The sequence below is a fragment of the Somniosus microcephalus genome, chromosome 3 (assembly GCF_052327205.1).
Source record: "Somniosus microcephalus isolate GS21.2 chromosome 3, FLI_Smic_1.0, whole genome shotgun sequence".
Classification (NCBI taxonomy): Eukaryota; Metazoa; Chordata; class Chondrichthyes; order Squaliformes; family Somniosidae; genus Somniosus; species Somniosus microcephalus.
The window spans coordinates 14,953,521-14,968,805 of NC_140989.1; the positions used below are offsets into that span (position 1 = coordinate 14,953,521).

Here is a 15,285-nt window from a genome sequence, read left to right on the forward strand (position 1 = left end):
CACACTGTCACTCAGTAACCCCTCTCCCCCGCGCCGTGTCACTGACTGTATCTCTGCTGATGTTAATCCAGCTCCCTCACACTGTCACTCAGTAACCTCTCTCCCCCAGTACCCTGTGTTACTGACTGTATCTCTACTGATGTTAATCCAGCTCCCTCACACTGTCGCTCAGTAACCCCTCCCCCCTGCGCCCTGTGTCACTGACTGTATCTCTACTGATGTTAATCCAGCTCCCTCACACTGTCACTCAGTAACTCTCTCCCCCAGCACCCTGTGTTACTGACTGTATCTCTACTGATGTTAATCCAGCTCCCTCACACTGTCACTCAGTAACCCCTCTCCCCCAGCGCCCTGTGTCACTGACTGTATCTCTACTGATGTTAATCCAGCTCCCTCACACTGTCACTCAGTAACCCCACTCCCCCAGCGCCCTGTGTTACTGACTGTATCACTACTGATGTTAATCCAGCTCCCTCGCACTGTCACTCAGTAACCCCTCTCCCCCAGTGCCCTATGTTACTGACTGTATCTCTACTGATGTTAATCCAGCTCCCTCGCACTGTCACTCAGTAACCCCACCCCCCAGCGCCCTGTGTTACTGACTGTATCACTACTGATGTTAATCCAGCTCCCTCGCACTGTCACTCAGTAACCCCTCTCCCCCAGTGCCCTATGTTACTGACTGTATCTCTACTGATGTTAATCCAGTTCCCTCACACTGTTACTCAGTAACCCCTCTCCCCCAGCGCCCTGTGTCACTGACTGTATCTCTACTGATTTTAATCCAGCTCCCTCACACTGTCACTCAGTAACCCCTCTCCCCCAGCGCCCTGTGTCACTGACTGTATCTCTACTGATGTTAATCCAGCTCCCTCACACTGTCACTCAGTACCCCCACTCCCCCAGCGCCCTGTGTTACTGACTGTATCTCTACTGATGTTAATCCAGCTCCCTCACACTGTCACTCAGTAACCCCTCTCCCCCAGCGCCCTGTGTCACTGACTGTATCTCTACTGATGTTAATCCAGCTCCCTCACACTGTCACTCAGTAACCCCTCTCCCCCAGCGCCTTGTGTCACTGACTGTATCTCTACTGATGTTAATCCAGCACCCTCACACTGTCACTCAGTAACCCCTCTCCCCCAGCGCCCTGTGTCGCTGACTGTATCTCTACTGATGTTAATCCAGCTCCCTCACACTGTCACTCAGTACCCCCACTCCCCCAGCGCCCTGTGAACATAAGAACATAAGAAATAGGAGCAGGAGTAGGCCAATCGGCCCCTCGAGCCTGCTCCACCATTCAATAAGATCATGGCTGATCTGATCCTAACCTCAAATCTTCTATCACTCTGCATCCACCCGAACCCATGTGATCTCCCGGGAGAGGCGAAAAACCAGATAAAGACCCAATGGCCAATTTGGGAGAAAAAAATCTGGGAAATTCCTCTCCGACCCATCTAGGCGATCGAAATTCTTCCAGGAGATCACTCTGTCCCTATATTTTCTACAGTACTTACCTTCTGTAAAGGCGATCTCCACCCCAGCCCGGAACAGGAATAAAACCATCTCCTGAAATCTAACAGAATTAGAACACAGTAGGAGCAGAACAAGGCTACACGGCCCCTGGGCCCGCTCCACTACCCACAGGGCCATGACCATTCCGAACCCAGACTCATGTCCAATTTCCTGCCCGCTCCCCGTAACCCTTAATTCCCTTTACTTCTAGGAAACTATCTATTTCTGTTTTAAATTTATTTAATGATGTAGCTTCCACAGCTTTCTGGGGCAGCAAATTCCACAAACCTACCACCCTCTGAGTGAAGAAGTTTCTCCTCATCTCAGTTTTGAATGAGCAGCCCCTTATTTTAAGATTATGCCCCCTAGTTCTAGTTTCACCCATCATTGGGAACATCCTCAGCGCATCCACCCGATCAAGCCCCTTCACAATCTTATATGTTTCAATAAGATCGCCTCTCATTCTTCTGAACTCCAATGAGTAGAGTCCCAATCTACTCAACCTCTCCTCATATGACCACCCCCTCATCCCCGGGATTAACCGAGTGAACCTTCTTTGTACTGACTCGAGAGCAAGTATGTCTTTTCTTAAGTATGGACACCAAAACTGTATGCAGTATTCCAGGTGCGGCCTCACCAATACCTTGTACAACTGCAGCAATACCTCCCTGTTTTTATATTCCAACCCCCTAGCAATAAAAGCCAACATTCCATTGGCCTTCTTAATCACTTGCTGCACCTGCATACTAACTTTTTGAGTTTCGTGCACCAGGACCCCCAGATCCCTTTGTACTACAGTACTTTCCAGTTTCTTGCCATTAAGATAATAACTTGCTCTATGATTTTTCCTGCCAAAGTGCATAACCTCACACTTTCCAGTATTGTATTCCATCTGCCAAATCTCTGCCCACTTACTTAGCCTGTCTATGTCCCTTTGCAGGTTTTTTATGTCCTCCTCACTCACTACTTTCCGTCCCATCTTTGTATCATCTGCAAACTTTGATATGTTACACTCGGTCCCCTCCTCCAAATCGTTAATATAGATTGTAAAGAGTTGGGGACCCAGCACTGACCCCTGCGGAACACCACTAGTTACTGGTTGCCAATCTGAGAATGAACCATTTATCCCAACTCTCTGCTTTCTGTTAGAGAGCCAATCCTCCACCCACGCCAGAATATTACCCCCAATCCCGTGATTTTTTATCTTGAGCAATAATCTTTTGTGTGGCACCTTGTCAAATGCCTTTTGGAAGTCTAAATACACTACGTCCACTGGTTCCCCTTTATCCACCCTGTATGTTACTTCCTCAAAAAACTCAAGCAAATTTGTTAAACATGACTTCCCCTTCATGAAACCATGCTGAGTTTGCCCTATTAAATTATGTTTATCCAAATGTCCCGTTACTGTCTCCTTAATAATGGACTCTAACATTTTACCAACCACAGATGTTAGGCTAACAGGTCTATAGTTTCCAGCCTTCTGCCTACTACCCTTTTTAAATAAGGGTGTTACATTAGCAGTTTTCCATTCTGCCGGGACCTTTGCTGAGTCCAGTGAGTTTTGGAAAATTATTACCAATGCATCCACAATCCCTACCGCTACTTCCCTCAAGACCCTGGGATGCAAGCCATCAGGTCCAGGGGATTTATCCGCCTTGAGTCCCATTATTTTACCAAATACCACTTCCTTAGTGATTTTAATTGTATTTAGTTCCTCCCCCCCTAGAGCCCCCTGTTTGTCCAGTGTTGGGATATTCTTAGTGTCCTCTACTGTAAAGACTGATACAAAATAATTGTTCAGTGTTTTTGCCATCTCCATGTTTCCCACCATTAATTTCCCGGTCTCATCCTCTAAGGGACCAACATTTACTTTAGCCACCCTTTTTCTTTTTATATAACTATAGAAACTTTTACTGTCTGTTTTTATATTTTTTGCTAATTTACTTTCATAATCTATCTTCCGTTTCTTAATCAATCTTTTTGTTATTTTTTGCTGTCTTTTAAAGACTTCCCAATCTTCCATCCTCCCACTAGATTTGGCTACCTTATATGCCCTTGTTTTTAGTCGGATACTATCCTTAATTACTTTACTTAGCCACGGATGGCTATCTTTTCTTTTACACCCTTTTTTCCTCAGTGGAATATATTTTTTTTGGAAGTTGTAAAATAACTCCTTAAATGTACACCACTGGTCATGTACCGTCTTACCCTTTAATCTATTTTCCCAGTCCACTCTAATTAATTCCGCTCTCATACCTTCATAGTCTCCTTTATTCAAGCTCAGCACGCTTGTTTGAGATCCAACCTTCTCACCCTCTAATTGAATATGGAACTCAACCATGTTATGGTCACTCATTCCAAGGGGATCCTTTACTAGGACATTTTTAATTAATCCTGTCTCATTACACAGGACCAAATCTAAGGTTGCTTGCCCCCTGGTCGGTTCAGTTACATACTGCTCAAGAAACCCATCCCTAATACACTCAATGAACTCTTCCTCAAAGCTGCTCTGCCCAATTTGATTTGTCCAGTTAATATGATAATTAAAATCCCCCATAATTATAGCTGTTCCCTTATTACAAGCCTCAACTATTTCCTGATTAATACTCCGTCCAACAGAGTTGCAACTGTTCGGAGGCCTATAGACTACACCCACTAGTGTTTTTTTCCCCTTATTATTCCTTACCTCCACCCAAACTGTTTCACTATCCTGCTCCTTTGACCCAATATCATTTCTCTGTATTATAGTGATTCCTTCCTTTATTAACATAGCCACCCCACCTCCTCTCCCTTCCTGCCTGTCCTTCCTGATTGTTAAATAACCTGGTATGTTTAATTCCCAGTCATGGTCACCCTGCAGCCATGTTTCTGTAATGGCCACAAGATCATACCCATATGTCATTATTTGTGCCGTTAACTCATTCATTTTGTTACGAATGCTATGTGCATTCAGATAAAGAACTTTCAAATATGTTTTGTAACACTTAGTTCCTGTTTTTTCCCTTTTTAGTACTTTACTTTTTACTCCATACCTTCTGTCCCTTCCTGACACATTCTGTTTTTTAATTCCCCCACTGCTACCTAAGTCTATGACCTTCTCTGTTGTCATTTCTATTATTTGCTCTCTAGAAACCTCCCCCCCACTAATTAGTTTAAAGCCCTCTCTACAGCCCTAGTTATATGATTCGCCAGGACTCTAGTCCCAGCACTGGCCAAGTGGAGTCCGTCCCAACAGAACAGCTCCCTCCTGTCCCAGTACTGGTGCCAGTGTCCCCTCTCCCCCGGCGCCCTATGTTACTGACTGTATCTCTACTGATGTTAATCCAGCTCCCTCACACTGTCACTCAGTAACCCCTCTCCCTCAGCGCCCTGTGTTACTGACTGTATCTCTACTGATGTTAATCCAGCTCCCTCACACTGTCACTCAGTAACCCCTCTCCCCCAGCGCCCTGTGTTACTGACTGTACCTCTATTGATGTTAATCCAGCTCCCTCACACTGTCACTCAGTAACCCCTCTCCCCCAGCGCCCTATGTTACTGACTGTATCTCTGCTGATGTTAATCCAGCTCCCTCACACTGTCACTCAGTAACCCCTCTCCCCCAGCGCCCTGTGTCACTGACTGTATCTCTACTGATGTTAATCCAGCTCCCTCACACTGTCACTCAGTAACCCCTCTCCCCCAGCGCCGTGTCACTGACTGTATCTCTACTGATGTTAATCCAGCTCCCTCACACTGTCACTCAGTAACCCCACTCCCCCAGCGCCCTGTGTTACTGACTGTATCACTACTTATGTTAATCCAGCTCCCTCACACTGTCACTCAGTAACCCCTCTCCCCCAGCGCCCTGTGTCACTGACTGTATCTCTACTGATGTTAATCCAGCTCCCTCACACTGTCACTCAGTACCCCAACTCCCCCAGCGCCCTGTGTTACTGACTGTATCTCTACTGATGTTAATCCAGCTCCCTCACACTGTCACTCAGTAACCCCTCTCCCCCAGCGCCCTGTGTCACTAACTGTATCTCTACTGATGTTAATCCAGCTCCCTCACACTGTCACTCAGTAACCCCTCTCCCCCAGCGCCCTATGTTACTGACTGTATCTCTACTGATGTTAATCCAGCTCCCTCACACTGTCACTCAGTAACCCCTCTCCCCCAGCGCCCTGTGTCACTGATTGTATCTCTATTGATGTTAATCCAGCTCTCTCACACTGTCACTCAGTAACCCCACTCCCCCAGCGCCCTGTGTTACTGACTGTATCACTACTGATGTTAATCCAACTCCCTCACACTGTCACTCAGTAACCCCTCTCCCCCAGCACCCTGTGTTACTGACTGTATCTCTACTGATGTTAATCCAACTCCCAACTACAATTCGTCAGTTTACTGCCCTCTCCATGCCCTCATGCTAATCGCAGCTTGCATCTCAGTACTCACATGTACGCTCTTGCACATTCATTCCAGGTCCCTCCAGGTTCGGGAGCTGAGTGTATACGACAGCATCATAAAGGGAATTGGGGGAAAGCCCAGAGAAGCAGTAGCTGGAGTCGGCACCGCTGATCGTAACTTCCTGGTAGCCACTGCTGTAAACTTCAAAATAATCAGAAACAAGAGAGGTGGGAATGAGCACTCAGTGTGTGCAGGGTATCGGAGCATCCTAGAATCAACTCAGTATCAGCCCTCTGGTACAATAACACACACTAGAGTCACAAGATACAGCAATGAGCACCTGGTGATGGAGTGTTTGCTAAACAAATTTACTGGCAATCTTTATAAAGACATCACCATTGCTGCATATATAATATCGAAGAACAAATACAAGATTGGGCTCGTTGACTATTATGTAACGTACTCCGAACTCTGTGTTATTCTGAGTAAAACACTCCTAGCTGTGTGCAGTATCCTATGTTTAATTGACTTCGAGCTATGCTTTATTCTATATGTAACACTCTGCCTGCAAATTATTTTTTATTATCTTGCTGGGTATGTCTTATTACATATTAGAATTTCTTTCTGCTAGAATTTCCTGTCATAATCCTGTTAACTCTCTTGGACGATTATGTTCAGGATTACAGTGCTTGAGAAACAGGAATATTTATGGCATTTCCCTTTAGCTGTCATCATTTATTTAAAAAAGTCCTTACAGCAATATCAGCTTTCAAAGAGGGTTTTAAGTAAGGGACCCTAAAGTATTGGAGCGAATTCTCAGGCAGCCCTTTGGAATCACTGGCACCTGGTTTATTCATATATGGCGCAATATAAGATGGGTGCTGAACATTAAAGGGTATAGGGACAGAGCAAGGAAACCAGATTAAGGGCAGGTAGCTGTGTTGGAGGAACTCGCTCTCATGCACGTGCAGTGAGATGAATGACTAGCCTTTGAGCTGGGACTTCACAACAATAAAACTCGAGGTCCAAGTTTCTCGGGCTCCCCTTTAGGACCCGAAGAAACGACCATTTAAGATAGGCCAAAAAAAATAAAACCTCAGATGCTGGGAAATTTGAAGGAAAGGAACAGAAAAATACTGGAAACTGGGTCAGCCAGCATCTGTGGAGAGAACGGAGGAAGTAACGTTTTGGATGTAGTTTGTGATGGAGGCTCTGCACTTAAAACGTTCAACTACCCTTTCCACCCTGCCTGACAATTTAAGATAGAATGCCCTTTCAAAACGAGTAAAATTGGGCTGCCCGGAGGCCGACCTGGCCTGGCAGGAAGGGAGAATCGGGGATGATGAACGGACCACATTACTCTTGCGAAGCCTGAAGGAGCACTCACGGCCCGACAAAAATAACTTTAAACGCCTCTTCTGTACTGCCAGGTTTCACTATGGAACTAGGAAGAGGCTTGTTGGAGATATGGAAATGGAATGGGGTTTGCTTGGGTTTATGGCCTTTTCCACTTCCTAAAAATTCCTAAGTTCTAGAATAGTACTGCAATGGTGTTACCACCGACCTGTTCCAAACATTGCTGCGAGTGTAACACAGGTCTGCTAGCAGTATCTGCAAAACCTTCAGAAGTACTGATCAGCTAAACGCGTCAGCTACCAGGAATCACTGCCCCGCTGCTATCCACCTGACAGCGTATTTAACACCACGTGAGATGATGGTCACTGCAGAGCATCTTCTGGTTTCCACTTGTCTCCAATTCGTGCGGGCGAATTGAAAGCATAACATTCCCCACCGTTCACAGTTAGGTTTGGCACACTTTGAGAGGGGAAGATTATTAGCACTGGGCTCTGAATATATCTCCCACATCATTGCTTATGAGCTGCACGTGAGTGGGGAGTGTGTGTGTGTGTGGGGAGGGGGTGCGTGTGTCGGGTGGGTGTGTATGTTTGTGTGTGTGTGTGCGTGTGTAGTTTCAGCTCGTATCCTGACACTAAAAGCTCCTTTCAGACACCATTAGCTTCTTTCTTTTTATATATGTTAACGAATTAGTTGGCAAACGTTAAAAGATTATGCTAATGAAGGCTAATGGGTTGCCGTCTCCAGTGCACACTTCAGTTTCCTGTTTTTAACATCCCGCAGGCTTTGTTGTGAATTGAGACCATATGGAAACAACATAGCAGCTGTAAACATTCCAAAGCCACATCAGGATAATAAAAGTTAACACATTTCAATTTGAATTGCCCTTCACTGCCAATATTTTTCCAGAGCGTTTTCTCTTTCTCAGGTTAGTTATCAACTTAGGATATCAAACATCCCATCATCATGGCTAGATAGAAGGATGGGAACGCTTGCATTTATAAAGGCTCTTATCACATCAACGAAGCATCTCAAAGTGTTTCAGTCAGTGAACCACTCTGGGAATGCAGTCACTCTGGTTATGGAGGCAAACGTGGCGGCCATTTGGTGGCAGCGATGCCCGACAAACAGCAGTGAGGTATGTGACCAGGTAAACTCTTTGTGGTGATGTTGGTTGAGCGAGGAATATTGGCCAGGACACCAAGAGAATCCTCTTGCTCTTCGTCAGATGACATAGTGCAAGTCTTTACTGTTCACTTGAACAGTCGTGAGCGTGGGAAAGACAGTACATCATTCACTCAGTACCACACTGAAGTGTCAATCTAGATTGTGAGTTTTATTATGAGGTTCCCACACCGCAACCTTTCCACCCAGAGTGCCAGGTGAAGGTTGGAGGCTTTACTGCAGAGAGAATTCAAGGGTTGTTCACTGGGGTTGCTCTCCCATGCATTTCCCAGCTGCCAACTTCAGAATGGTACTTTGGAAGTGTCAGCTTGGTTTATTTGGTAACACTCGCAGTCAGAAAGCTGTGGTTTCAAACTCTACTTCCCAAATTGAGCACATGATTTGGTACTCCAGTGCCAGTGCTGAGGGAGTGCTGCACTGTCGGAGGTGCCGCCTTTCGGATGAGACGTTAAAGCGAGGCCCATGTCTGCCCTCTCAGGTGGTCGTAAAAGATGCCATGGCACTATTGTAAGAGCAGGGGAGTTCTCCCCGGTGTCCTGGCCAATATTTATCCCTCAACACCTAAAACAGAGTTAGTGGTCATTATCATGTTGCGGTTTGCGGGAGCTTGCTGTGCGCAATTTGGCTGCCGCATTTCCGACATTATAACAGTGAGTCCACCTCACAAGTACTTCATTGTCAGAAGGTTGCGGTTCAAGTCCCAATCCAGAGAGCTGGAACACGTAACCTAGACTGACACTCCCAGTGCAGTACTGAGGGAGCGCTGCATTTTTCAGATGAGATGCGAAAACATTTATCTCTTTGCTGTTTGTGGGAGCTTGCTGTGTTGGCTGCCACATTTCCTACATTACAACAGTGACTACACTTCAGAAGTACGTTATTGGCTGTGAAACACTTTGGGAAGTCCTGAGGTTGTGAAAGGATCTACATAAATGCAAGTCTTTCTTTAGGACATCAAATTTCAGTATTAAGCATGCCCTGAGCCAGGTATAGGTATGTTGCAATTTAGATGCAGAGTAAAGCTCCCTCTACGCTGCCCTAACAATGTGCCTCAGACCTAACCACAGAAGAGCTTCTCATACTGTACCAGTGCCATCCTGTCTCTAGGTGGCATTGCCGATTTAACACTAATACAGGACAGATTTATGCTAGAGGCCTGAGAAGCACCAGGAACCAAATTGAGGCTTCTAGACTGGTTTCAAATAGGACCTTACAGTACAGTGGATAAGGGAGAATCAGTTTGGAGTGGATTCAAACCACAGTCCCGGGAACGAAAGGCCAGTGTCAGTGCCTAATCCACTGCACCATCCAATCGTCCCTCTTTTTAGCCGCGGCTTGGAATCTTCTGTTAAGTCTCTCCAGTTGCAACGTTAAGTCACTAACAAAACATATCATTCTACTGGCTGACTGATAAAATTGAGATAAAGCTTTGCTGTCGCTTTGTTGAACCACACAGCTGCAGGCACGACCGCCAATGGTGGGGTGAAGGATGTGGGGGATGCGCAAGAGGCCAGAATTGCAGGAGCACAGAGATCTCGGAGGGCTGTAGGAGGTCACAGAGATAGGGAGGGGGGGGCGAGGCCATGGAGGAGTTTGAAATCAAGAATGAGAATTCTAAAATCGAAGTGTTGCCGGACCGGGAGCCAATATAGATCAGCGAGCACAGGGGGTGATGGGTGAACGGGACTAGGTGCGAGTTAGGACACAGGCAGCAGAGTTTTGGATACTTAACCAAATTATATTTTAAAAAAGACAGTTTGTTAAAAATAAAAATCCTTTGTTTTTTCTTTATGGTTACCATCAACTGGTTGCAGCTTTATTCTGTAAGAAGTTGCTGCCCTGTGAGGGTTCCACTGGATGCAGAAGCTGTCCCAGCCTACTTGGTACGTGTTTATTCCTGTCACATTCAGGTACACTAGGAGAGAAAAGAAAGACCAAAGAACATTTTATTCCGTGTCAAGAGCAGCATCAGAAACAATCGCATGCATTACCGCTCAGGTGAAGTCTCGTGTCAACAGCCCTGCTGAATACTTGGGAACGTGGGGATTGCTGGATGAGAAAAGGTCAAGGTCCATATAGTTCTCCTTCTAACATCCTGGTAGTCGCATGATTCAACGATAATGGAGTTGTTGACTAATCACAGCGATCAATCTCTATCAATGAGTCTACAACAGACCCAGACACGAGGCGAGGAAAACCCCCAGTGGTGGAGAGCTTTGGGAACCAGAGGTCCAAAGTCACCTGTTCCTCCCGAGCTTGCTACACTCACCACACGTCACGTCTCAAATTACTCATGTAATGTATCTAAGAAATCTAACTAATTGAAATGAGTGAACACTGTCAGCTAGCACCTATGGAGCCTGTTCCATAGACTGACCACTCGCTCACTGAAATATCTTTCACACTGTGGTGACGCCTGGCACGTGACTGACGGGCACTGCTGATTTCACGGGAATACCTGGATGGCTCTGCCGGTGGTTCGGTGACCTGATCTGGTGAGCAACTGTTCTCCAGAGCTTTCACTGCCCTGTATCTTGTGTTACCCAACCTCAGCTGGGGGGGGAAGGGACAGCAGGGATGTTATAATTGGTCCCAGCACCTTTGTGTTACACGGTCAGTGTGCCCGCTCTTCATGGCAATGCAGCGACCGCCCCTGGACAAAGGGTTTGACCCGAAACGTTGACTCTTTTTTCACTCCACGGATGTTGCCTGGCCTGCTGAGTTTTTCCAGCATTTTCTGTTGTTATTTCGGACCTCCCCTGGATACTGCACTCGTGCCCATCGAGCGAGGGCTCATTGCCAATGCACCCCAAGAACAAACAGCACGGCAATACTCGCTGTCAATGCCCGGCATGAATATGGCTACTCGGGTTTCTGCTGCCGACTCTTGGCTCTGAAATTCCACTGGGGTTCAACAACTCAAACTCCAGTGGGAGACCGTCAGATTGAGTTCTGAAAGGTGACGTCTGATAGGAGAGGTCTGAAGGGTGACGTCTGACAAATCACATCTGAAGTGTTATGGATATAGTGTTATATGCAAGACTTTTAAACAGACGCTTGTGCAGAAATGGATTATATGGCGAGGCTTTAATCCCTTCACCTACATTCCGGAATAAACTTTTCACCACAAGACCTCAGAGCTGGCCTGAGCTCTGAAGTGTGAAGTCTGCATTGACTAGAACAAAGGGTTGATGGGAATCTCCTGACACTTTTCAATGAATGGAAACTGAGTGCGTGCAGGGGCTGGTAATTTAACACTGGCCAACATTTCAACTGAACCTGAGCTGCCTTCAGTGTAATCCCGTAGGAAATCAGCAATCAGCATTAACATTCATCCTGCAACTGCAACGTGTGATCTGTCCAGGGAGCAAAAGGAGGCCACAGGCAGATTGGTGCACAACAAAATCAACATCACTTTACCTTCATGAACAGGAGAAGGTAGGGATGGAGAAGCTACATTTGGTAGAATGCTGCCCAGGTAATGTTTCAAGAAGGAGGCCCACCACCACCTTCTCAAGGGCACCTAGGGTTGGGCAAAAAAATGCCGGCCTTGCCAGCGACGCCCACATCCCCAGAATGAATTAAAAGATATAGGGGGAGAAATTCGGTATCGCCCCGTTTGGGGCGCAATTATCGGCCGTGCGCAAAGTTTAGCGCCTGGCACTAATTATCGCCTCCGACTGCAAACTTGGCTTTTATCGCCCCTGGAGGTGATTGGATTGCTAAATCAGGCGCTACACACCTCTATTAAGGCGCTAACGCTGAGGAGCGAGGTGCTACCTCAGAGCGCTGGCGAAGCTCATGTGATGTCAGTCAGCAATGGAACACAGACACACTGGCGCCGGCCAGTTCTAAAGGGGAGGGTTGATCTTGCTTTCCATCCACACCCTGCTCATTGCAGCCTTGAATCTCGGCCTGGAGAGACCTGTACATCAAATCTGCTGGAAAGAACAATGGAGAGGCCCAGGGAAAGAGCTCAGATTGCAGCCCCCAAAGTCTCTTCTAAATTGATGCAAGGAAGGTCAAATCAAAATGAACCTGCAAAGTGCTGCTCAGTACCCAAAACTCCTTCACACAGCGTTGAATCTCTCCAGAAGTCTCTCTCTCTCTCTCAGAATGCATGGTGCAAAAATGTCGCCGACAAAAAAAGGCAGGAAGCGGTCGCCTTTAAATAGCGCTCCCCCAGTCCCTTCCCGACTGCAAAACGCTCCCCTCAACCTGTCATTGCTAGAGGCAGGCGTAAAGGCAGGGGGCGCCACTCAATATCCGGTCCGGGGCACTACCAGGGTGTTGCACGCTCGACTGACGTCACGATCTGCAGGCGCAGGAGATCGTGGCGGTAGTGTTTAGCACCGCTGCAAAATGTCTGGTCAATTTTGCGAGCGGCGCAAACATCGCCGCGCCCAGGCGCTAGTTGCTTTGCCCCCCATTCGGGCGCTAACATGAGGCGCAAAGCAACTGAATTACTCCCCCATAGAATCTTACAGCACAGAAGGAGGCCATTCGGCCCATCGTGCCCGTGCCGTCCCTTTGAAAGAGCTATCCAATGAATCCCATTCCCCCGCTCTTTCCCCATAGCCCTGTAAATTTTTCCTTTTCAAGTATTTATCCAATTCTCTTTTGAAAGTAACTGTTGAATCTGCTTCCACCGCCCTTTCAGGAAGCACATTCCAGATCACCACAACTCGCTGCATAAAAAAAAATTCTCCTCATCTCCCCTCTGATTCTTTTTCCAATTATCTTAAATCTGTGTCCTCATGATTTTGAATATCTCTATCAAATCTCCTCATAAGCTTCTCTGCTCTAAGAAGAACAAACCCAGCTTCCTTCGTCATCCCTTCTTTATCAGCGAATGGAACTGCAGTTAGTGCTCAAAGCTGAGCCTATCCCTGTCCCACCTTCAGTGTCCGTTCGGCAGGTTCGCGTTGGATCGTGATTGGAACGGGGTCAGCGGGACATCATCCCCTGCCTTACCCAGGGGCAGTGAGAGCAAGTGCAGAGAGGCCCCTACCATGGGCATGATCTGACAGCTCAGTGCAGAGTTGTTGTGTGTTTGGGGGTCTGTGTAGCTCAGCTTAAGCAATGGTTGAACTCAATGGACCACCGGGGAAACCTCATCATGACTTGATGTCTAAGCGCCAAGTCAACGCCCAGGCAAAGACTTTGAAGCTGAGGGTGTTTTTTGTCTCACCCCTTTAAGCTCTTTACCATGATTGCAGTTGTTATTCTCTGGTGCTGAAATCGGAAAATACAGAGCAGAGTTGTTGTTAAAGGGGCTCCACGCTTGGTGGGTTGGTATTGAATAATCGTTTCATTGCTGGTGCCGCAGCATCGCAAATTAGTTCCAGCACTGTGCGCGCGTGCGACTATTAAAGCCACCAGTGTAACAAAAAAGCCACACGTGCCAAGAATCAACTCCCTTTTGACTTTGCAAGGGGGGCCTCAGGAGCGAGGAGGCCCAGGGTGGCAGGGAAACCGCCATATTCCATCCGTTGAGGGCAGCTCATTTCGCGATTATAGGGCGATCTAAGTCCACTAACTTAGAGAGAGAGAAAAAAAAACAATGCGGCCCTTCTCTGCCTCAGCAAAAAGTTCCGGCGCATCAACTCACAGGTAGTGCCTTGGCCTGTCAAAGCTTCGCTGCTTCCTGATGCATAGGTGGCGTAGACCTTGACATCGTACGGTGTGCCGGGCATCAGATTCTGCGGCGTGTATGATGTCACATCCCCCACGAACACCTCCATTTTCTCATCACTGCCTGAAAGAATCAACCGTTGCGTGTGTTAAATTGTAGTCTGAACCTCGCTCTCGCGCTTATTCCCTTCTCACTGGAGCCTCTGGACTGACTTTGACATCAGTAAGAAGGGAATTGGGAGCACAAACATGGTAGAAGAAATGTAAAAATAATCTGCACAGATTAACACTGCACAACTGCACAGTTCTGAAGTCATGTGTTACAATCTCAGAGGCGTGGAAATTGCTTCAGGCACATTTTCGGGAGGCCCTGAGGGGGGCCTGAAATTGGGCCTGGGCCTCAAATTGGGCCTCACTAACATCTGGATGAGCTTCCAGCGCCTGTCGCAATTTGTACAGGCAGCTCGGCCATTTTAAAGAGATGAATTTTGGGTTGAAGTTAAGTCCCAGGGAGGGAGTGGGGTAGAACGACAATTGGGGTTGGGGAGAGGTAGCAGATCATGACAATGGGGAATCGGAGCAGCGCTCTTGTGCCTCCTGGCTCCATAGAAACATAGAAGATAGGAGCAGGAGTAGGCCATTCGGCCCCTCGAGCCTGTTCCGCCATTTAATGAGATCATGGCTGATCATCCAAATTCAGTACCCTGTCCCTGCCTTCTCCCCATATCCCTTGATCCCTTTAGCCTTAAGAAATATATCTAACTCCTTCTTGAATATATTTAATTAATTGGCTTCAACTACCTTCTGTGGTAGAGAATTCCACAGGTTCACCACTCTCTGGGTGAAGAAATTCCTCCTCATCTCAGTCCTAAATGGCTTACTCCTTAGACTGTGACCCCTGGTTCTGGACTCCCCCGCCATCAGGAACATCCTTCCTGCATCTAGTCTGTTTACTCCTGTTAGAATGTTATAAGTTTCAATGAGATCCCCTCTCATTCTTCTAAACTCTAGCGAATATAAGCCTAATCGACCCAATCTCTCTTCAGACGTCATTCCTGCCATCCCAGGTATCAGTCTGCTGCACTCTCTCCATGGCAAGGACATCCTTCCTCAGATAAGGCGACCAGAACTGCACACAATAATCAAGGTGTGGTCTCACCAAGGCCCTGTACGACTGCAGCAAGACATCCTTGCTCCTGTAC

General features: G+C 47.1%; 1 protein-coding gene across 4 annotated transcripts in view; it reads right to left on the minus strand.

Moving 5' to 3' along the window:
• LOC147120871 (collagen alpha-1(XII) chain-like) overlaps window positions 1-15,285 on the minus strand; it is a 377,794-nt gene that overhangs the window by 161,590 nt on the left and 200,919 nt on the right. For all 4 annotated transcript variants that reach the window (XM_085979224.1, XM_085979223.1, XM_085979225.1 and 1 more), the window contains exons 39-41: window positions 14,061-14,207; window positions 10,248-10,364; window positions 5,957-6,109 (exon numbers count right to left, since the gene is read on the minus strand). In XM_085979224.1, the coding sequence (XP_085835350.1) occupies window positions 5,957-6,109; window positions 10,248-10,364; window positions 14,061-14,207 (417 nt within the window). The remainder of the gene's footprint in view (window positions 1-5,956; window positions 6,110-10,247; window positions 10,365-14,060; window positions 14,208-15,285) is intronic.